The sequence below is a fragment of the Dromiciops gliroides genome, chromosome 2 (assembly GCF_019393635.1).
Source record: "Dromiciops gliroides isolate mDroGli1 chromosome 2, mDroGli1.pri, whole genome shotgun sequence".
Classification (NCBI taxonomy): Eukaryota; Metazoa; Chordata; class Mammalia; order Microbiotheria; family Microbiotheriidae; genus Dromiciops; species Dromiciops gliroides.
This window is the reverse complement of record NC_057862.1, coordinates 462452991-462474787: the sequence shown is the minus strand read 5'-3', so window position 1 is coordinate 462474787 and position 21797 is coordinate 462452991. Positions and strand designations below refer to the sequence as shown.

The 21797-nt window shown below is 43.2% G+C and overlaps 1 protein-coding gene across 2 annotated transcripts in view; it reads left to right on the top strand.

The window, feature by feature from the left end:
- The window catches only part of EYA2 (EYA transcriptional coactivator and phosphatase 2), a 257595-nt gene that overhangs the window by 202568 nt on the left and 33230 nt on the right, over positions 1-21797 (top strand). For both annotated transcript variants that reach the window (XM_043985380.1, XM_043985381.1), the window contains exon 10: positions 10590-10679. In XM_043985380.1, coding sequence (XP_043841315.1) covers positions 10590-10679 — 90 coding nt within the window. The remainder of the gene's footprint in view (positions 1-10589; positions 10680-21797) is intronic.

Below are 21797 nucleotides of genomic sequence, written 5' to 3'. Positions count from 1 at the left end.
AATGCCAGGTCTAGAGACAGGAGGACTCATGTTCAAATCTGGCCTCAGACACTTACTAGCTGTGTGACCCTGGGCAAGCCACTTAACCTGGTTTTCCTCAGTTTCATCGTCTCTAAAATGAGCTGGAGAAGGAAATGGCGAACCATTCCAATATTTTTGCCAAGAAAACCCCAAACGGCATCAAGCAGAGTCAGACACAACTTAATGTCTGAACAGCACCAAAATGATTATGTGGTGGGGTATGAGTGTGTGTGTGTGTGTGTGTGTGTGTGTGTGTGTGTTCAGATTGCTATTGTTTAAGGTCTTGGTCTTGGCTAACCAACAATCACAATAACATACAGTGGGGAGCCTGAACCTAGTTCACCAGAGTAAGCTTTAAGTCATAATGTTTAATATGGTGAAAGAAGACAAAAACACATCTGGGCCTGGTAGACTTCTCAGCTCTAAATCTATGATCGTTTGAGTAAAAGTAACAGATTCATAGCATCATTGAATGTTAAATCTGGGAGGGACTTTAGAATATAGGATGTTGGAGCAAGGGCTGGAGGGAAACTTTGAAATAACTCAGTCTAATCCTCACCTGCATTTTCCAGAAATTGAAACTAAGGCTCTGGAGCAGCTAGGTGGTACAGTGGATAGAGCACCAACCCAGAGCTGGGAGGATCTGAGTTCAAATTCAGCCTCAGACACTTACTAGCTGACCCTGGACAAGTCACCCACCCCTGATTGTGAAAGAAACTAACTAACTAACTAAGACCCAGAGAGGGAAACGAACCAGCTAAGGCTCCTGACTCCTTAAACCTGATATTCTTTCCTCTACCTCAGGCTATCTCCCTAGTCAGACAAGCAATAGAGTAATGGTTTGTGTTCCAAGGGACCCTAATGAGAAGGGGGAAGGAAAAAAACATTGGAATCCTTCAAGGCAGATGAAAATAAGGGTGACAAGCAAAGTAGAAAGAGCTTGGTGCCCCCCCCCCCATCACATTACCTTTCTTCCACATAGTGAGCACTTACCAACTGTTTACTGAATGATTAACAAATGGGCCAGGAGGGATGATCACTGTGCATTACAAACAGAAGGCAGCAAAGAGTCACTGTGAAGAAAATCTTACTTATTCCTGAAGAGGGAATGAATAGGGCCTGGAAGAAGGACAAGAGGAATCCGTGGTGCCTTCCAAAAATGAGGTGGGACTGATTTCACAGGCTGAGGATTAAATAAGATAACGCAATAGGGGCTTTACTAACCAAAAAGCACTATATAAATGTCAGCTCTTATTATTATTTCCGAATTTTAGAGCATGAATGAAACACCAGTTGTGTTAGTGAGTCTCTAACAGACCTCATCTTGTGTCAGCTATTCTGGTACAATACATTGTTTATTTTGAGGAGTTAGGAGAGCATATATCCACATCAGCTTAAGATGAATGCTGTTTCCAAACATTGTTTCCTCACTCAAACCCCGCTACACATACTCCATCATGTTCTTTATTTCTTTCTGTTTTACTTAGAGTACATGGAAAAGAAATTACTCAAATGTATCTTAGCACTCAGTTGGGGAGGGGAAGAATAAAGCATAGTTGTGACGAGGGTGCATTTTCCAAAGAAATTGATGACAAGGAATAGAGTGATTTGTAATAAAGGGAAGCTTAAAACCTATTTGGACCAGATTCCTATGAAGCTCTAGTATAGATAGATTCTCTCTTCATGAAACTGACTTGAGTAACCAAAGATTCTATGAGATGCAATAGTTTTAGCAAGAGAAGAGAAGAAAATCTAGCATGACCAGAAGTTATAAAACATTTTCCACAGAACCAGGGATGGGAATAGAGGGAAGGGGTCACACTCTCCCATCTATCATAATCCCTGCAAAGAGTGGGCTTACACACACTTAAAGTATTTGCCTCATCAAATTCACATCCAAATGCAGCCAATGGGTGAATCTGTTATAGCTGGGCTGGGTCAAACAGGTCATTCTTCAAGGCCTTAGCTGCTGCCTCACCTGGGTTCAGACTCCCACAAATCCCAGACTGCTGGCACTTGCCACCCCAGCCCTCCAGTTCACAAAGACATAGCTATCTCCAGTACTCTTGCATCTAAAAGCAAAAACTGACTTAAGAGAAAAGAAATTTAAAATAATTTTTTTAAAAAAGAGAGAAAAGCAATAGTCAGGCTTTGTACTGCTGGGCCAAGGGATGGTTACCAAAGGGCAGAAGGATTAGACCTCTCCTTGGACCAAAAAGGCAGAATTGGGAACTATGGGTAGAAAGTGATGGGAGGCAGATTTGTGTACAACATAAGGAAGCTCATACAGCTGTCCAGATGCAGACTGGGTCAAGTTTCCCATCACAGGCAAGATGTAAGCAGAAGCTGTGTGTCCACTTTTAAAGGATCTTATGGAAGGGATTCTTGGTCAGCTTCAGGTTCCTTGAGATGCCCCCCAAGATCCCTTCCAACTATGAGATTCTCTAATTCCACAATTCAAGAGAGAGTCACTTCTCTGGCCTGTTCCTTAGCTCCTTTTTTGAGGAAAAGTCTCAAATAAAATGTAGCCTCCGAAACCTCAGAGGCGGAACTTCCATGTTAAATAAGACATCAGGGAATTATGAGCATAGCATTTGAGTGTTGGCTCGGTTCCTTCATATTCCTTGCTTTAGGCAGGTTTCTTTCATCTTAAAATGAATTTCTTGTTTGAAACAGTCACCAGAGCAATATAATATGATAAAAAGAGCCACCTTACTGGGAGTCAAAATACCTGGATTCAAGTTTTGACTCAGCCATGTGACAATTAAGGCTGTTCCTGACTCTGCAAAATAGTCACTCAAGCATTTGTTAAACAAAGCACTGGGGATATAGAGAAAGGCCAAAAAAACCCCATCATCCCTGCCCTCAAGTAGCTTACATTCTAATGGTATAGACAACATGCAAAAATATGCAAACAAGATATTTACAGTGGAAGTGAAAGGTCATCTCTAAGGGGAGGCTAGGAGTGGCAGGAATCAGGCAGGGCATTCTGCTGAAGGTGAGATTTGAGCTGAGTCTTGGAGGAGGCCAGGAAGCCAAAAGGCAGAGATATGAGGAGGGAAAGTGTGCTGAGCATGGGGGACCACTAGAGTCAGGAGATAGAATGTCCTGTTCAAGCAACAGCAAAGTGGCCAGTGCTGCTGAATCAGAGAGTGGGTGGAGGGGAGTAGAGTAGGGAGTCTGGAGAGGAGGAAGGGGCCAGGTTGGAAAGGGATTTAAATGCCAGAGAATGTTATATTTCATCCTGGAGGTAATAGGAAGCCACTGGTGTTTATCAAATAGGGGAAAATGACATAGATCGCTTTGGCAGCAAAGCGGAGGGTAGATGGGAGTGGGGAGAGATGGGAGGCAGGGACACCAACAGGGATTGCATTGCTTTCATTACAAGCCTCACAGTTAGTGTGTAGAAAGCATTTTGTAAACTATACATGCTATAAAGAAGTACAAGCTGTTGACTTGGCCTGGGATGGGTTAAAGATGTCTGATTAGGAGCTACCCTGTCTGACTCTTATTCCCAATGATCCCCCCAAAAACCAGAGCAGCTCAGCTTCACTAAGGATAATTGGATGTCATAAAGGCCTGGGGGTATTTGCTTTCAAAGACATATTTTGGAGAGAGCTTCAGGCTTTCCTTGGCCCTCTTAGACTACCTGCGAGGGAACTTTCTAGAGTGTTGCCTAGAAGAGAGTATGGCATGAGCCAGATCAAAACGTAACTTAGAAATGTTTAACAAAATAAATAAAAAATATAATAGGACATAGATAATGTTGATCTGTGGTTTTCTAAGTCCTGAAGGGATCCGCATATACCATTTTTGGGCCTCTTGGATTTTACATGACTGATGTAGAGCATTGAGACATTAAATGACTTGTCCAAAGTTACTGTCAGAGATAGGACTTGAATCCAGGTTTTCCTTGTTCCAGGGCCAGCTCTCTATCCACCAGACCATGCTACTTCACACGTGCACACACACACACACACAAATACATACATACATGTATGTATGTATTTGTGTGTGTGTGTGTGTGTGTGTGTGTAATGCACCAAGGGTACATGATATCTTTTTTTTTTTTTTTTTGCGGGGCAATGGGGGTTAAGTGACTTGTCCAGGGTCACACAGCTAGTAAGTGTCAAATGTCTGAGGCCAGATTTGAGCTCAGGCACTGCTGAATCCAGGGCTGGTGCTTTATCCACTGCGCCCCCTAGCTGCCCCCATGATATCTTTTTAAGGGGACAAATGCCACAGTGAATCACTTGGCAAAATAGGATACCTTTTTTTGACTAAAAAAGTCAACATGATATGGTGAAAATGTCACTGATTTGAGTCCAGGGAATCAAAGCCCTGGTCCGACCTGTGCCCCACCTAAGTGTCTGATTTGGGATAATTATAATAACAAAAGTACATCCATACTTGAGGACATCGGAAACTGCTCTCTCTGTTGTCCGTCGGTTCCTGCAGCAGGAGCTGCGGCTCCCGTATCGGACTGCACAGCCACACTGTGGCCTGTGGCTCTTCAAGGCGCTGATCCATGGTCGTCTGCGACTGGTGGAAACCTACTACTACATCCATACTCAGCAATCTAAGATTTCATCATGTGGATGCTTGTCCAGCCTGCCCAGGCCACAACCCCTCTGTGACTTGGTGGATCATTTTCAAAAGTTGCTGTAGCCAAAAGAGTCATCATCCCATAGACAATCCCAGCATAAACTTCTCTGAATTGAGTTAATCTGGACCTTGGATGACTTATCAGCTCCAATGCCAAGCTTGTACTCAGAAGTCTTCTCAGCTTGGTAGGATGGAGGAGAGCCTATGCTCTGGTGGATTAGCTTTTGAAAGCTCAGAATGATCTTCATGCCTATGTGAGGCATGGGAAGAGGGCTTTAAGGGAAAGAGGAGGAGGAGGAAGAAGAAGAAGATGACTCCCATTTTTTAGCACTTGAAGGTTTGCTGTAGACTTTCTTCAACAACCCTATGCAGTAAAGCAAATCACATCTTGTCTCTGAGTCTCAGTTTCCTTAAGTGTAACAGGAAGGTATTGGACTAGCCCTAGCATTTTTATGTCCTAGGGTCTCTTCCAGCTCTGCTTTCTAGGTTCTAAGATCCTTTCCAATTCTAACATTCTAAGATCTATGCTGTTCTCAGGAACCTTCTAACTCTAATATCCAAGAATTATAATTGTTCTCCAGCCTCTCTGTTTTGTGGCACACATCTACAACATGATCAGGATTAGCACTACTTGTAAAGTCCAGGAATCTTTTTTTTTCTTTTTCCCTTTGTCTAATAATAATAATAATAACTAACATTCATATAGTGCTCACTATGTGCCAGGCATTGTTAAATGATTTACAATTATTATGTCATTTGTTCCTCACCACAACCCCAGGAAATAGGTGCTATTGTCACCCCCATTTTACAGATGAGGAAACTGAGATTTTTAAAAAGGTTAAATGACTTACCAAGGATGACACAGCAAGGAAATGTCTGAGGCAGGATCTGAACTCAGTTCTATCCACTGTCCCATGGAACTGCCTTATAGACACGAGAACTAGAAGGGATCACAAGGTTTAGGGCTGGAAGTAAACTTGAATTCATCTGGTCCAATTTACAGAGGAGGAAGCTGCAACATAGGATAGTAGATTAATAAGTGGAAGAAGTGGGACGCTGCTCCAGCTGCATTAACATTTTTCAGAAAGGCATTCTTTTTTCGAAAAAGAAAACATTGAAAGCTTTTAGAGCTCCCTTGTCGTATGTGTTAAAAAATTTTTTGCTTTATATCAGATTTTTAAAAACAAAAACAAATCAAGAGAATATCTCCCCCCCGCCCTTTAAATCCTCTCAGTCACCAAATACTCAGCTTCCAAACTCCAGCAGACCACATGTTACACCATCATGTACCCTCTTCTCCAGTTCCGACTCTTGGCATGGTCCATATGGTAAGGGCCACAGCCATTCTCCTTTAATTAAAGAGAACTTTAGAAAGAATGCGTAATAATTAGGTTAGTGTGCAGTATGCCATTCATGTCAGCAGCATCTGCCATGAAGGTTGATTGAGATGAACTCCACTCTCAACAATTGGGCTTTCCAGTTAGACCTCTTACACTAATGCATTACTGACCATAGCATTGCAAAAACAGGACTCCGCTGAAATCTGCAGAAAATTAGAGGAGAGTCTACCAAATCTACAATGTCTTAGCATGATTTATACCTTCCCTGGGAGAGAGCCACCCACATGCATTCAGGCAAAACAAAGATGAGCTTTCCCCCCATCCTTAGAAGGATGAATTACAAATTAAAGCCTGTTGTGGAAACTCTCTCTTCCCAGCTCTGTTCTGGTTTAAATTGGTTTAAAAAGAGTCGGGGGGGGGGGTAGCAATCAAGCTCTGTTGGTTCATCTTATGAAATTAACCACTGCAATTTTTTGTAGCTGAAAAATATTTAATGATTAAGAAAATAGTTTTCATGTGAGTGGCATCTTAAACCATTCTTGCGGCTTCTGATTCTTGGCTCCTAGGCTAGGTTTGGAGAAGTAAGGTTTGTGTCCTTTAAGGGTTCTGGAGAAACAGACTTGAGCCAGGGGAAAACTTTGTTGTTTTTTTTTTTCTGGGGATGGGGTGGGAATTATCTTCCATTCATTAATCATAGAGAATAATGCAGAAGGATATTATTTTAGGCTTTATTTGACTAAGACAAGTACTAGATCAGAGAGAGGATTATCTCCCTTAGAACCATAAGGGTCAATTTATCTTAGGTCAGGACAGAGGTCTGCGAACTGTCCATTTATCAAATCTAAAGAACTACTTTAGGGATCTTTTTCAACAGCGGGCAGCTGTGTACTCTGGGCACTGTTGCAAGGACAGGCATGCCTGCCCACCAGTGAAAAGTGAGACTTGTGTCTTTATTGTGGGTCTTCTCCAAAGGTATTTTATGTGGTTATCTCACTTTGCTCTCTCCTACCTTTGTTTGGTCTACCCTTAGTGCCTGGCATGGATCCCTTCCTCTGCCATCTCCAGCTTCTGGCCCAGCTCAGATTGTCTGCTCCTGTAATACAAAAGTGTTTTACGAATACAGGGAGTCCCAAAAGTCTTAGTTCAGTAAACCATTTAAGTTATTAAAGCTTGAAACTACACAAAGATTTTCGGGATACCCCATGTCATCCCATTTTATCCTCACAACAACCCTGGGAGGCAGATTAGAATGTTATCCCCATTTTACAGATGATGTAACTGGGGCTTAACGGTTAAGTAACTTGCCTAGCATCACACAGCTGGTGAGTATCTGAGATAAGATTTGAACTCAGACCTTCCTGACTTGTAGCACTCTTAACACTCTTATCTCCTGCGGTCAACTAGCTGCCTCAGGTGTGAAATGAGACACATACCATCAGACATATCCAGCATTCCTCTTTTGCTTGATGCTCCTTCTTTGTTAGAAGGAAGTTCTCCTGAGGGAAGAAAGGGAGTGTTTGAGGCATCTGGAAATTATATAACAAGGTTTTTAAAAGCATTAATAGAATGTGAGCTTCTTGAGGAAGGGGAACGCTCCACGATTGTCTTTGAATCCTTAGTACCATGTCTGGCAATACAGTAAGCTCTTAATGAATGCTTGCTGACTGTTAAGTCTAGAATGATTGATTAAGGCCCTCTAAGTCATCAAATGGGAAACCCACTGGACATGGGGTCATGAAGATTCAGGTTCAGATCCTCCCTCAGATTCCTGCCAACTGTGTGACCCCAGGAAAGTCACCTAACTGTTCACTGCTTCATTTTTCTCATCAGTAAAATGGACTTGGTGACCTCTAAGGTCCCTTCCTTTGAAGGGTCCCTAAGGTCCAAATTTATGATCCTATAATGCTACATATAAAGGTCAGAACTTATGAGCCTCAGTTTCCTCATCTGGAAAATGAGGATAAGAATATCCACTCTACCTTACCACATAGGGCTGTTATGAGGAATTAATTCTGTAAACCATTGTGATTCATAGGATCAGTGATCATTATAGGACTGGAAATGGGGGCAGCTAGGTGACGTAGTAGATAAAGCACTGGCCCTGGATTCAGAAGGACCCTGTGGCAAGTCACTTAACCTCATCGCCCTGGGGAAAAAAAGAATTAAAGGTGAACCTTGGGATCATTGAAAACACTGTACAATTTCCCCTCAAACAATCTATCCATCTCCTTAAAAAAAAAATTATAGGACTGGAAATGAAGCAGGTCTGGGAAATTGGATTGGGTGTGTGGATGGAATCCCAGGGCTCAAACTGGAGTTTGCTTTTGTTGTGGTGGTGGTGGTGGTGGTGGTGGTGGTGGTGGTAGTGAGTCATTTTTTCAGTTGTGTCTGATTCTTTATGACTTCATTTGGGGTTTTCTTGCCAAAGATACTGGAGAGGTTTGCCATTTCCTTGTGCAGCTCATTTGGCAGATGAGGAAACTAAGGCAAGCAGGGTTAAGTGACTTGAGCAGGGTCACACACCTAGTAAGCATCTGATGCCAGATTTGAACTCACAAAGATGAGTCTCCTTGATTCCAGGTCCAGTGTTCCATCCACTGTGCCACCTAGCTGCCCTTGCAGGTTTTTTTCATTCCTAGATAAAATCCATTTCATTCCTTGACTTTTTTGTCATCACCATTATCATAATAACTCATGTTTCTCTAATGCTTTGATTTTTTTTCAGGGTGCTTTCCTCACCACAACTCTGAAAAGTAGGAAGTTTAGGTATTACTATCCCTATTTTACAAAGGAGGGAGATTGAGACTCAGAGAGAGGGAGAGAGTAGCCCAACCTCCACACTGCTGGTGAACATCAGAGCCAGAACCCAAATCAAGTCTATGGACCCACACTGAGCACGCTTTCCACTATGCTGTGTTCATTTCCCCCTCCCTCATTTGGCAACAAGGCCTGAGCTAGCAAACACCCAGGAAGTGTTCCACATCGGATATATTCACAAGCCTGTGCACTCACCCAACAGAAATTGTGTTTGAGGAAAGGATAATTGGTTTGGCTCTCTCTAATACAGAGGGTCTAAATCTTTTTGTGTGTGTCAGGGACCCGTTTGGGAGTCTCGTGAAGCCTATAGGTCCCTTCTCAGAATCGTGTTTTTAAATGCACAGAATAAAATGCCTAAGATTACTAAGGAAAGCAATTCTATTCAAATACAATTATCAAAATTCTTTAAAATGGGCAGCTAGGTGGCACAGTGGATAGAGCACTGGCCCTGGAGTCAGGAGGACCTGAGTTCAAATCTGGCCTCAGACACTTAACACTTACTAGTTGTGTGACCCTGGGCAAGTCACTTAACCCCAATTGCCTCACCAAAAAAAAAAATTCTTTAAAACTTACTTTAAAAAAAAAACAATTCATGGGAACCAACCAGGTTAAGAACTGCTCTACTACTTTAAAATACCCTCAGACCTTCCCCCAGATTACAAAATGATCCTTTTTTGGGGTCTAAAAGCTTTGTTTTCTTCCTTTCTCAGTAAAAAAAAAAAAAAAAAACAAAAAACCTCTCTTCCTTTCCTCTGCCCTCCCACTCCTAATGGGAAGCTCTGCCTGTATTTATCTACGTGAGGTCTTTTGTTTAATGGGTATCCTCTGGAGATGCTTCTCTGCAGCCTAAGTGTGTTAAATCAAGTTTACCCATGTATTTGGAGAGGGGGAAAACCAGAGCCTAGGGATGGGGGGCGGGGAGAGAATAGAGGAAAGAGACCATTAGAAGGAGATGATTCGTTGGAATGCCAATATCACTGCCTCCCATTTCACCTAGTTCCTTCAAGACTCAGCTCAGTTCCCATATCCCCTAACAAGCCATTCAGGATCTCCCCCACACCCTCAGTTTCTCTTGTTCTTCCTCCTCAAATTATCTTGCATTTTCTTATGTGTGTACATGTTGCATCCCCTACATAAAATGTAAACTCTCCGAGGGCAGGGACTTTTTGTTTTGTTTTGGCTTGGCTTTGTGTTATCTAGAGCCTCCCGCAGTGCTTTGCCCATCATAATTCTTTGTTGAATTGAGTAAAATTGAACAAGCTGGGCGGTGCAGTGGATAAACAGAGCACTGGACTTGGATTCAGGAAAACCTGTGTTCAAATTCTGCCTCAGACACATACCAGCTGAGTCACCCCTTCTTTCATGCCTCAGTTCCCTCATCTGTAAAAATCAAAAGGTTGGACTCATACTCTTCCAGCTCTAAATTTATGATTGTCTGGTCCTAAGATATAAGGAACACCGGGAGGTTATGGGACGGGTTAGTTAAGAGGGCTTTCTTTCCTGGAAAAATTCTTGGACAAGTCCATTCCTGGGTGCACCTGAGAAGGCAGGGGCATCCCTGGGGAGACGTAGACACCAAAGAGGGTGAAAAAGAAAGGGTGGAAAAGCAGGAGTGAGATACTGGAACTTGCATAATACTATCACCCTAATCTTGATAGGAAGCAGGTTTAGGCTGTGCTTGAACCGTGCAGATTAGGAGAAACCGCAAATGAGCTTTCAGAAGGCAATGGGGGAGAGGCAAAGATTCACATCACTGAAGACTCCACTTGTGTATGTGTGTGTTTTTCCCCCTCTTCTGTCTAACAGGACACCACTACGTCTGTGAGGATCGGCCTAATGATGGAAGAGATGATCTTCAACCTTGCAGATACACATCTGTTTTTTAATGACCTGGAGGTTGGTAGCTGCTTATTCTATTCAATATTTGGGTATTTAATCACCTGCATCTGGTTTGGGGAAAGATGCTGCTTTTGGGGGGCCTGAACCTTTGCCAGCGACCCCCAAGAAGACACTTAATGACAGCCAGGGATGGCTTATTGGAAACACACTTTGCCAGATTATCTCCCGGACTTCCTCACTCCATTAATGGCTCTCTCCGGTGTGCAAGGCATCAATGTCAATGGGCAGTCTGGCTAATCTAATAATAGCAACATAGCTCTTCCTCCTGAAATTTGCTGTTTAATAAGTTTATTAAACTAAATTAGTGCAGATCCTCCCAGATCAGAAATAATTAGCTGTGGGGCCAGGATGGAAGCTTTTAAAAACAAGTTTTCATTCTTGTCTACAGCATATTCTATAGGCCAGGAGCAAGAAACAAAAGGGAAAAAATACTCCCTTAAAGTATTGGTCTTATAGTCTGTCTTACCCCTGAGAAATGTTATGGGGTGATAGAGAAGACAGGGGAGAGGATTTTGAGAGGAAGATAGCATAGCATCTAGTAAAGGACCTGGTTTCAAAATCTTATGGCTTTGTGAGGAATAGGGATCATAGGAGCAGAGCTAAAAAGGGATGTCCAAGGCCATCTAGTCAAATCTCCTCATTTTACAGGTAAGGAAACTGAGGCTCAGGGAGTTTAAGTAGCTTGCCCAAGGTCCCAATGCTAGGATGTCTGAATTACATCAGATGGTTAAAATAGGAGAGTAAAAAGAGAGAAAGGGAAGGAGAAGGGGGATTGAGGGGGGGGAAAGAGGGGAGAGAGAGGGAGAAGGGGGAGGGAAGGAGGGACAGAGGAAAAGACAGAGAGGCTTCTGTTTGCATTTGCATGGCATTTTCTGTTTACAAAATATTTTCATCTCATTTAATTCTCACAACTGCCACATGAAGCCTACACTATAGATATTATCATGGGGTTTAAATGATTTACCTGTAGACAGAGGTAATAAATGTCGAAGACAGAATTCGAACCTTGGTCTCTTCTAACTCCCAAGTTCAACGTTCTTCCTGTTACAACAAGCAGCTTAGGGAGTGTGATATGTAAACCACTTTTTCAACAAATACTTAAGTCCCTACTCCATTCAGGTCCCTTGTGTGATCTGTTTTATTAGCTTTGTGATCTTGGAGAGCCTCTCAGACCTCAGTTTCCTCCTTTGTCAGATGGGAATAATAATATTCAGATACCAGCTTAGGAGCTTGTTGAGAGGAAGGCACTTAGTAAACTGGAAAGTTCTTTATAAATATTTGGTGGTGGTTGTTACTAATAATGAATATGGATAATATAATAACTGTGTATTCTATATCATATAGGCTTGTAAGGCTTACAAAATGGTTTTGCATGAGTTTCTTTATTTGAGATCTCTTTAGTTTAAACATAAAAATATGCCAAAATGGCTTGTACAAAACATTAACTATAAGGGGCACTCAAGGGAAGAAGAGTTTACTGAAGCATTGAGCAAAGGTATCAAACTCAAATAGAAATTAATCCCTTCAGGAGGAACATTTATTTAGAAAACCACAAATTAGCATTATCTGTGTTGTATTATATTTTTATTTATTTCATTAAACATTTCCCTATTGCATTTTAATCTGGTTCAGTGGCAGGGGATTTCTGCAGGTGGTGAGTTTGGGAAGACTTCCTGGAGGAAGAACAATTTGAGCCAAATGCTGATAATGCTGATGGTGATGTGATGACTTAGCAAAATAATCTTTTTAGCCATTGTCTAGTGGTTTACATCTCACAGAGCACTCTCACCTACATTATTTCATTTAATCCTTCCTACACACATGTAAGGACAGATCTGATTTCTCCCATTTTCCAAAAAAGAAATTGATGTACAGAGAGTCCTTGGAACTGGAGGTAGAGAAGACCTTAGAGATTATTAAATCCAATCCCCCCACCATCATTTTGTCGATGAGGTTACACAAACCCCCCAAAAGGGAAGTGACCAAGACCACAGAAGTTTAGGAAAGAGGCAAGACAAGAAACTAAGTCTCAGACCAGTTCTTTCCATTCCACTTGGCCAGGTCATAAGCATAGTGTGGGGCTCTAGGATTTGACTCCAATCTGAGTCCTCTTTCTGTCCCATTCTCTGCCTTCCAATCCTGGAGATTAGGTAGGAATTTGAGAGGATAAAACTAAAGTAATATGCTTGGGCACTTGATTATAGAATTGGAGACCAAAGCCACTGCTTCATACATATGTGACCTCATCTCTAGGTTTTAGTTCCCAAATGTATCCCTGAGATCCCCTCCCGCTCTGGGTCCTATAGTATTGTACCTTTCCGGGTAGGAGTCAAGGGGAGGAACCAGCTATAATTACAGTAGTATAGTTTACTTTCAAATGTCTGTGAAAAAGGAAAAAACTTTCTTTTTCAAAGAAAAGGAAAGGACAGAAACAGAAGGTTACTTGACTCCAAACTGGGCTAGGTCCCATGGGGGCTACTCATTATTAGAATATTAGGGGGCAGCAGTTTTAGCTTGTGTGATATCTCCTGGACCCAGGAGGGCAGGAAGCCAAGGAATACCTGAGCCTGGTCCTAGACAGAAAAGTTTCCCTTGAGAGCAGTAAAGCGTGAAAGTTGGTGACTTTTCAGCTTGGCCTGTAAACTTCAAGTTACAAATATGGAAAAACTATCTGTGATCATGAGAGATGAAAAAAGGTTCTTCACTCACTCTGGGGCCAAGTCATATGAGCCTGGAACTCAGTGGGTGCCCATTTTCAACAGACACCATAGCAGATGCTAGAAACAGCATGAAAAGAATGGTTCCCACCCTGTTAGAGAGCACCTCCCTGCCACGACCTCTGACCTCAAGGCAAGGAGAAGCTTCTTCAGTTCATATTTAACCATTAAAGCCAACCCTACTACTGGTCTGAACCAACAGCCTAACCTGCCTTAGAAATGGACAGTTAAAATTACTGGCCTTCGGGCAGCTAGGTGACACAGTGGATAAAGCACTGGTCCTGGATTCAGGAGGACCTGAGTTCAAATCTGGCTTCAGACCTTGACACTTACTAGCTGTGTGACCCTGGGCAAGTCACTTAACCCTCATTGCCTCACCCCCCCCAAAAAAAAAAAAAAATACTGGCCTTCAATTCTGCCAAATAACTGGCTGAACAACTTGGGTCTAGTCTCTTCACTCCTTGGAACCACCATTTCCTCATCTAGAACCTAGCTTCTTAAACTGTGGGTCACGACCCTGTATAGGGTCACATAACTGAATGTTGGGGTGGTGAAAAATCTGGCAACAGTAAAAGGTGCATATATGTATTATGTATGCCTATTTTATATACCTATCTACCCCAGGGTCATATAAAAATTTCTCAGACGAAAAGGGATCACGAATGAAAAAAGCTTAAGAAGCCCTGATCTAGAAAATGGGGGTAATGATCCTGATGATACATACCTTAAATTTTCTGTGTGAGGATTGAGTGAGATAATGTATGGGAAGCATCGTGTAAGCTGAAAAGCCTCTGCAAATGGAATTTATATAGCACTTTAAGCTATGCAAAGGGCTATTCTATACATTATCAGACTGGAGCCTCACAACCCTTAACCCCATTTTACAGATGTGGAAACTGAGATCAGAAAGGTGAAGTACTTTGCCCAGGGTCACACAGCTAGGAATGTCAGAAGCATCCAGGACTCTACCCACAATACCAATCAGGACTCAATCAATCAAGAAGCATTTAATCACTGTATACTAGGTCCTGTACTCTAGTACTAAGAGGCTACAAAGATTAAAACTGTATCCACATAAACATATATGAAATATATATAAAGAAAATGAAAGGGAATTTCAGGAAGAAGCACCAGCCCATGGGAACAGCAGGAAAGTACTTCTAGGTGAGGTATCTCTTGAGCTGAACCTTGAAGGAAGATATGGATTCTCCCCCCGAAGCCCTCTTCCAATGTCTTGTTGCAGCTTTGGAGGTGACCTTGAGTTCTTATAGGCTATGCCAATAGAGAACCAAACTATGACAGGTTCAAACAAGCTGGGAAGGCTTTGGCTGCAGGCCAAGCGGCAGATTTTTCCTCAGTCTTCCAGGTACCAGTCTGACTAAATGCAAAGAGGATCATCACTAGGCAGTCAACTACAGCAGTCCCCAAAGACCCTGGAAGGATCACCACCAGGGTCAATGAAGGCAATAGCCCTACCTATTGTATCCTTGATCTTTTTTGCAGTCCAGAGGTAAGCCAGAGATCCGGGGACCTTATGTAGGCACAGAAGAGACTTGGTGATTTCCTCCTTGGATGAATGAATTTCATGGGCCCCCAAGAAACACCTTCCTAAAAAGGTCTGGATTGGCTATTGGTGCTGCTCTGTGAAGCTTGTTTGTTTTTATTTTCTGAACTTGAAAAAAAAAAAAAATGTCCCCACTGCCAAAGGGCCCTAGGGGCAACTACATAGAATTGAAACCACATAATGTTATTTAAAAGTTAAAACATACACAACGAAAAACACATTTTTTTAAAAAGACCCAACAACCCACAATCAGCGCCATGTAGCCCCCCATTGGAATTCAGACAGGAGCCACATGTAGCTTCTCCCTGCATACTACCCAAGAAGAGAGATTTCAATCAACTCCATACTCCTGGGTATGGACAGGGGTGTGATCACAGTGTTCTAGCAGTGGAGGAGGGGACCAGACTAAAAAGTCAGGAGGCCCGAGTTCTAGGCCAGGCTCTGCCACTAAATATGTATATGGATAAATCACTTCCCTTCCCTGGGCCTTTGTTTCCCCATCAGGAAAATAAGATGGTTGGATCAAATAACCTTTGAAGTTTTTCCCTGTTCTGACAATCTATGATCTAGGCAGCTGGTTCGGGGCATCTCATTACTCCTCTCATCTCTACACACCACACAGCCAGAAAGACAGTCAACAAGCATTTATTAAGCACTTACTGAGGGGCAGCTAGATGGTGCAGTGGATAGAACACCGGCCCTGGAGTCAGGAGTACCTGAGTTCAAATCCGGCCTCAGACACTTAACACTTACTAGCTGTGTGACCCTGGGCAAGTCACTTAACCCCAATTGCCTCACGAAAAAAAAAAAAAAGCACTTACTGTGTGCCAGGCACCGTGCTGCACAACAAGAAGCCCCGCCCCACTCAGAAGTCAGAAATCAAGGGACAGAGGGAGCCAGTGGGAGAGGATAGAGGAAGATTCTCTGAAAAGAACATTCTGCTCCAGTCAGGTGCAGTGGTACTAGGCAGTTCTATGGGAGGAGTGGGAGAGTGTGAGTGGACCTGGATTAGGAGGGGGAAAAGGAGGCCGGGGCTGGGGTTGGTCAGGGAGTTGAAGAGGGAAGAGGGAGGTGAAGTGGAGAGAGAAGAAGGTAACGAGCAGCGAGTGTGGTAGTGAGGCGGCAGGAGGTGAGATTTCCAAGAGGAGGAAACTTGCCCTCTAATTGATTGCACCCAGGGGCAGAATCTGCCCTAATTATAGCCCTGACAATGGGCAATGTCCCCTTTCTCTTGAATAGCTGAGGAAAATGGGAAAGCTAACTTCTCCAGACTCCGGGAGGATGGCGTCTCTTTCCATTTGGGCTACTGGGCTTGGGGACAAAGGAGAAGTGCCAAAAAAGATGAAGGAATTTGGCCCCAGATCATTGCCCTGGCTCAGCCGTTAAGTGATGAATGTCCCTGGTACAGGAGAAAAGTGGAAATCACTTTTAGGAATCTAACTCTCTTGTCTGGCTGGCAGACTGAGACATTTCGGTTCATTCCTCCCTGCACTCAGGTTCCCCAGTGCCACCTCCTTCTTGGGCTCCAGTGAGTCTTACATAGCTGGAGGAGCCGCGAGTGGGAGGCTGGCAATCGATAGCTCTGTTGCCCAAGGACCAGCCTTTCCAGGTGAAGGGACATTCATCAGCAGGGGTCTGGCCACCAAGGAATGGCATGTTAACAGCTGTGACAGCTCCAAGAGGCTACCTCCATGTTCATGGAGGAGCTATGTTCTGCCACAGTGCAGGGGGTGCCCAATCACAGGACCATGAAGAACTGAAACATGATTGATTCTTCACTGATATTCTAGACGTGGGGTCAATGAACTGTTCGTTTAATATCTTGATTAATATTTTGATAATAAGTATTTCAATAGGAACGGATTTCCTTTGCAATCCTATGAATTTTATTTTTATGCATTTAAAAACATTATTCTGAGAAGCACCAGAGCACCAAAGGGTCCAGGCTGCAAAAAAGGCTTAGAACCCATGCCTTGGAAATAGAGCAGATCAGAATAAGGTTACTGAACAGACTGGACTAGAAATGATTGTTAGATCTGAATAGGACCCTAGGCAATCATCTACTCCCCATTTTAAAAGTGGGAAAACTGAGGCTCTGGGACTTCACACAGCCAATAATTGATGGAGCCAGAACTAGAACCCAGATCTCCTGAATGGCAGTCAAATACTCTTTTCTTATATCTCTGATTAGAATTTAGGACCTGTACTTCCTGGGTTCACAATTTCTCCATTGGACCCTTCTGCTTCTAGAAAGGTAACCACAGGGGCAGCTAGGTGGCACAGTGGATAAAGCACTGGCCCTGGATTCAAGAGGACCAGAGTTCAAATCCGGCCTCAGACACTTGACACTTACTAGCTGTGTGACTCTGGGCAAGTCACTTAACTCTCGTTGCTCTACAAAAAAAAGAGAGAAAGAGAGAGAAGGTAACCACCAAGGAAACCCTCTGACCCCTGGCAAGCCCCATTAGAAATGGGAAATAACTTCAATGGACTATCTTTTAAAAATTGTTTTAATTTTTTAAAAGCCCTCTATTCATCAGGACAAAGTATGTTTCTCCAAGGGAAGAAAGCAGAGCTCTTAGCAGCTGGGAAATGTCTCCAGATTCAGCAGGACATTTTGTCTTCCTTGGTATCGCAGTTTTTCTATTTTTTCATGTGTTTCATCAGGAACAGGAAGAAAGACAAGTCTGGGCTGATTTCCCTTCTGAACCTCTATGGATGAGAGAGACAGTAGCACCATCAAGTGGTACAGTAACTATATCCAGAGGCAGGCTCGGCGGCCGCTTTGTGCCTGACTATTGATGACTCACAGAGTAGGAGTCGGTATGGTGCAGAGGATTTGGAGTCGGAGAACCTAGGTTCAGATCCCTACTCTGCCTGCCACAAACTACCTAGGTGACCCTAGGCAATTTTCTTAACCTCCCTGGGACCTCAGTTTCCTCTTTTCTAAATTGAGCAGTGTTTTGACTAGACCCCAACATCCCTTCCAACTCTAATTCTGAATAGCGAGGAAAGAAGAAACAAGAAAAGCACTTTCTAGTCCTCTTTCTGCCACTGAGACACTGTGTGGCCTTAGGGGATTTGCTTTGCTCTAGCTCTCAGCTTCTTCATCTACAAAATGGCCAGGAAAGTGGGAAGGTTGGACCAAAGTAATCCTAAGTAAGATCTTACCATTGTAGCGTTCCAAGGCAGCGGGGGGAAGCAGGGTGTTTGTTTAGTTACAAAAGTACCCTGCAGATCAGAAAAGATCTTGGTTCCTGAAGAGAAATTAGGCAATGATGAGAAAATTGAAAGTGATTCTCTGGCTTGTGAACATTGATGATCAGTTTGTCTGACCAGCGCTGCTTTCTAAAGGTCTAGCATTCGTGTTACTGACCAATCCAAGCCTGCCCTGTTCTGTTTTTATTAAAACCGTGGTTGAATTCATGTACATGCTTTGCCTCCAGATGGATCTTCTCTGCTGGTGCATCCACCCCTTCTTGGTATGTTTTTAAAGAAAACAAGTCTTGCAGATGGCATCTGGCATGATCCTAGGGAGACTAGCAGGGGAAAGTGGTGGATGAATGACCCCATGTTCAGTGTAAAGCTTTCAAGCTGTAATCTAGAAACTGGGGGTACTATAGATGAAAGATTCATGGTCATGGGGTTCAGGGCTGGAAGGGCATCTAATCTAACCTGCTCATTATACAGATGAGACTACTGAGGCCCAGAGAAGGGATGCCGTTGCCTAGGGTCAAAAAGATAGTAAAAGGGGGGCAGCTAGATGGTGCAGTGGATAGAGCACCGGCCCTGGAGTCAGGAGTACCTGAGTTCAAATCCGGCCTCAGACACTTAACACTTACTAGCTGTGTGACCCTGGGCAAGTCACTTAACCCCAATTGCCTCACTAAAAAAAAAAGTAAAAGGCAAAACCAGGATTCCAACCCAGGTCCTTTGACTCTGGGTCCTGTCTTCATTGCTTCATTCTGCCTTATTACTGCCTTAATCTCCTAGGAGAATAAGTGAGGATGTGGGATAGGGTCTGGGGAGGGGGACAGGATAACAAGTGACCATTAAAATCCTATGTAACAGGGGCAGCTAGGTGGTGCAGTGGATAGAGCACTGGCCAGGAGTCAGGAGGACCTGAGTTCAAATCTGGCCTCAGACACTTAATACTTACTAGCTGTGTGACCCTGGGCAAGTCATTTAACCCCCATTGCCTCACCCCCCAAAAAAAAAAAAAATCCTATGCAACAGCAGACAGAGCACGGGGAGATTAACTCAGCAGCTAACCCATGAGGATAAGGACTCCCTAATCTTCTTCACCCCGATGGTGATCTATTTGCCTCTCCGGCCCTCCTCTGTTCCAGCCACAGGTTTCACTGACTTTGGATCTGGCAAACCTGACTATCTTCTTGCATTCCTACTTTTGGCTTGGGAACCCTTTTCTAACCTATGTCCTTGACCTCAAACCCTTTTCACTACATCTGATTCCCTCTAGGTCTTGACTGCCATCTTCTAACCCCAGGCTGGTCACCTGACTAATTTGTTCTTCCCTTAAAATTATCAACATAAATGCAACCCTAAAGGAAATCATCATTTCTCCTCTGTTTAAACTTTTTAAAATGACCAATGGGTTAATGTAAACATATTGTCTTTAAATGCCTCCAGACACTGACTGTCCCCTTTGCTAGGTGATTTTCCTTGGTGTTCTTGACTCAGGCTTGTTTTTAATCCTTAGCTCTGAGTCACTAAACCAGAGCAGCTGAACTATGTCACCTGATAGAGATATAGGACAAATATTTAGAAAAGACTTTAAAATAACTTTAAAAGGTGACTCTCATGAATTAAAATACCAACACAAAAACTAGGTATTTAAGATCTGAGGGGATATGCTTAATGGAAAGTTTGGACTTAATGGGGTTAGTCATAAAAGGCTTCATGAAAGAGATGGGGTTTGAGCTGCATTTTGAAGCAGCAGAGGAGTGTGGCTAGACATAATTGAACAGGACAAATAAGTGGAACCTTCAGCTTTTTGGCCAGTGAAGTCAAGAGACCCATTGAGAAGAGGCCAGGTTCCCCACACTGGCTGAGGTATTCCTTTATCTATGTGGTGGGAAGGATGGGATGGGAAGGGAGGTGGCTGACTGTACATGTTACTTGTGAAATCAGGTTAGGACACAGTTATTTTCCTGATGCTGGGTCTGGTTGCTAAATGTCTAATTTACAGTTTGTAGGAGCTGTTAGAGAGAATACTATTTCACACATGTCAATGCTAGTCTGCTTACAAAGAGCTCCTGCCTGGCTGCCAATTTATCCAGCAGCGGCTGAAGCATCTTTATCGCTCTTCAGAAAAGTTAAACATTTTGACAGTGCAAAAAAAGAGTGTTAGCGTTTTCCTCCTAGGGAATGTATTATCCAACTAGTCTAGAGGAAGCACTCAACAAGCCTATTTGAAAAATGCATCACCCAGGAAAAATGAAGGCAGACTGGCTTGCCCAGCCCTTGAAGTAAATTTGTCAACAATATCCTTTTTTTTCCTTTAGTGCTTGTAGTCAAGCCAGGAGCAAAAGATAGCAGGATTAATGGCCACAAGTGGCTACTCAGGAAAGAGCTGGCACCTGCTCAGCCATGGCTTTGGGTTTTGATCTGCAGCCAGTGATTTGGCAGGTAGCAAATGTCAGGATTACTGTTGTCATTGATTACAGGTCAGGCGGAAACACCACCAGGAGATAGTCCCAAGAACCCTTGCAGATCTCTTCACTGTTGGTCAAAGATATGCTATTTGAGTTTCACTTGAGCAACTCACTTTCCTTTTGTGGGCCTCAGTTTCCTCTTCTGTGAAATTAAGGGGATGGATTACATGTTCTACTGGGTCCCTTCTGGCTCTAAGACACTAAGACCCTGCCATGCCTGCACATTCTGATTTTAGGAGTGTTAGGCTTAGAGCTGGAAGAGACTGGAGGCATCATCTAGTCCAGGCCCCTAATTCACAGTCAAGCCTTTCTTACCCTCAGAGAGGGGTTACCTGGGATGTCGGTGACCGAACTCCAATTCAAACTAGGTCTTCTGACTCTAGACCCCCTGCTCTTTTTGCCATACTGTGCTGTATCCTTGGGGACATCCATGAAGTTTGGAGCCTGCCGCTTGTTTTCTGGTAGAAAAAGTTATCCCCTATCAAGGCAAACAGAAGTAGAACCACTCACGGATTTCCCCCCAAATAATCACTCAGACATTCAGTGAGCTTCCTCTGTGTGTTCAGCCCAGGGCTGGCATCTGGGGGAGAGGCAAGAGTCTAATAATAGCTGGCATTTATATAGGGCTTTAAGGTTCACAAAGTGCCTTACACAGCTCATTTGACTCTTACAACAGCCCTAGGAGGCAGATAGTACAAATGGTATTACCCCCATTTTATAGATGAGGAAATTGGCTTAAAGAGATTAAAGTGATTTGCCCAAGGTCAAACAACTAATTATTAGTGGCAAGCCCAGCACATTGCATATATCCTAGAACAGTTTACTTTCCAGTTGGAGAAACAAGGCTGACACATGTAAAATACTTAAAAGTACAAAGCTGTATACAATGGACTATAAGCTACATAAGATTTTAGAGAAAGAGGGGAAAAATAGCCTGGAATAGTCAGGAAGAACTGTTGGAGGCAGTAGAACTCAATTTGGAGAAATTATTCCAAAAACCTCTTCCCTGGCTACCACTTCCCTATAAGTGTCATCCTCCCCCATTTGAATGAGTTCCTTGAAAGTGGAGACTTTCCCTATTTTATATGTACACAATCCTTGCCATATATTAATGGTTTAATAAATGTTTTTCGTTCATTCAAAGAAAGGTTGGTCAGAG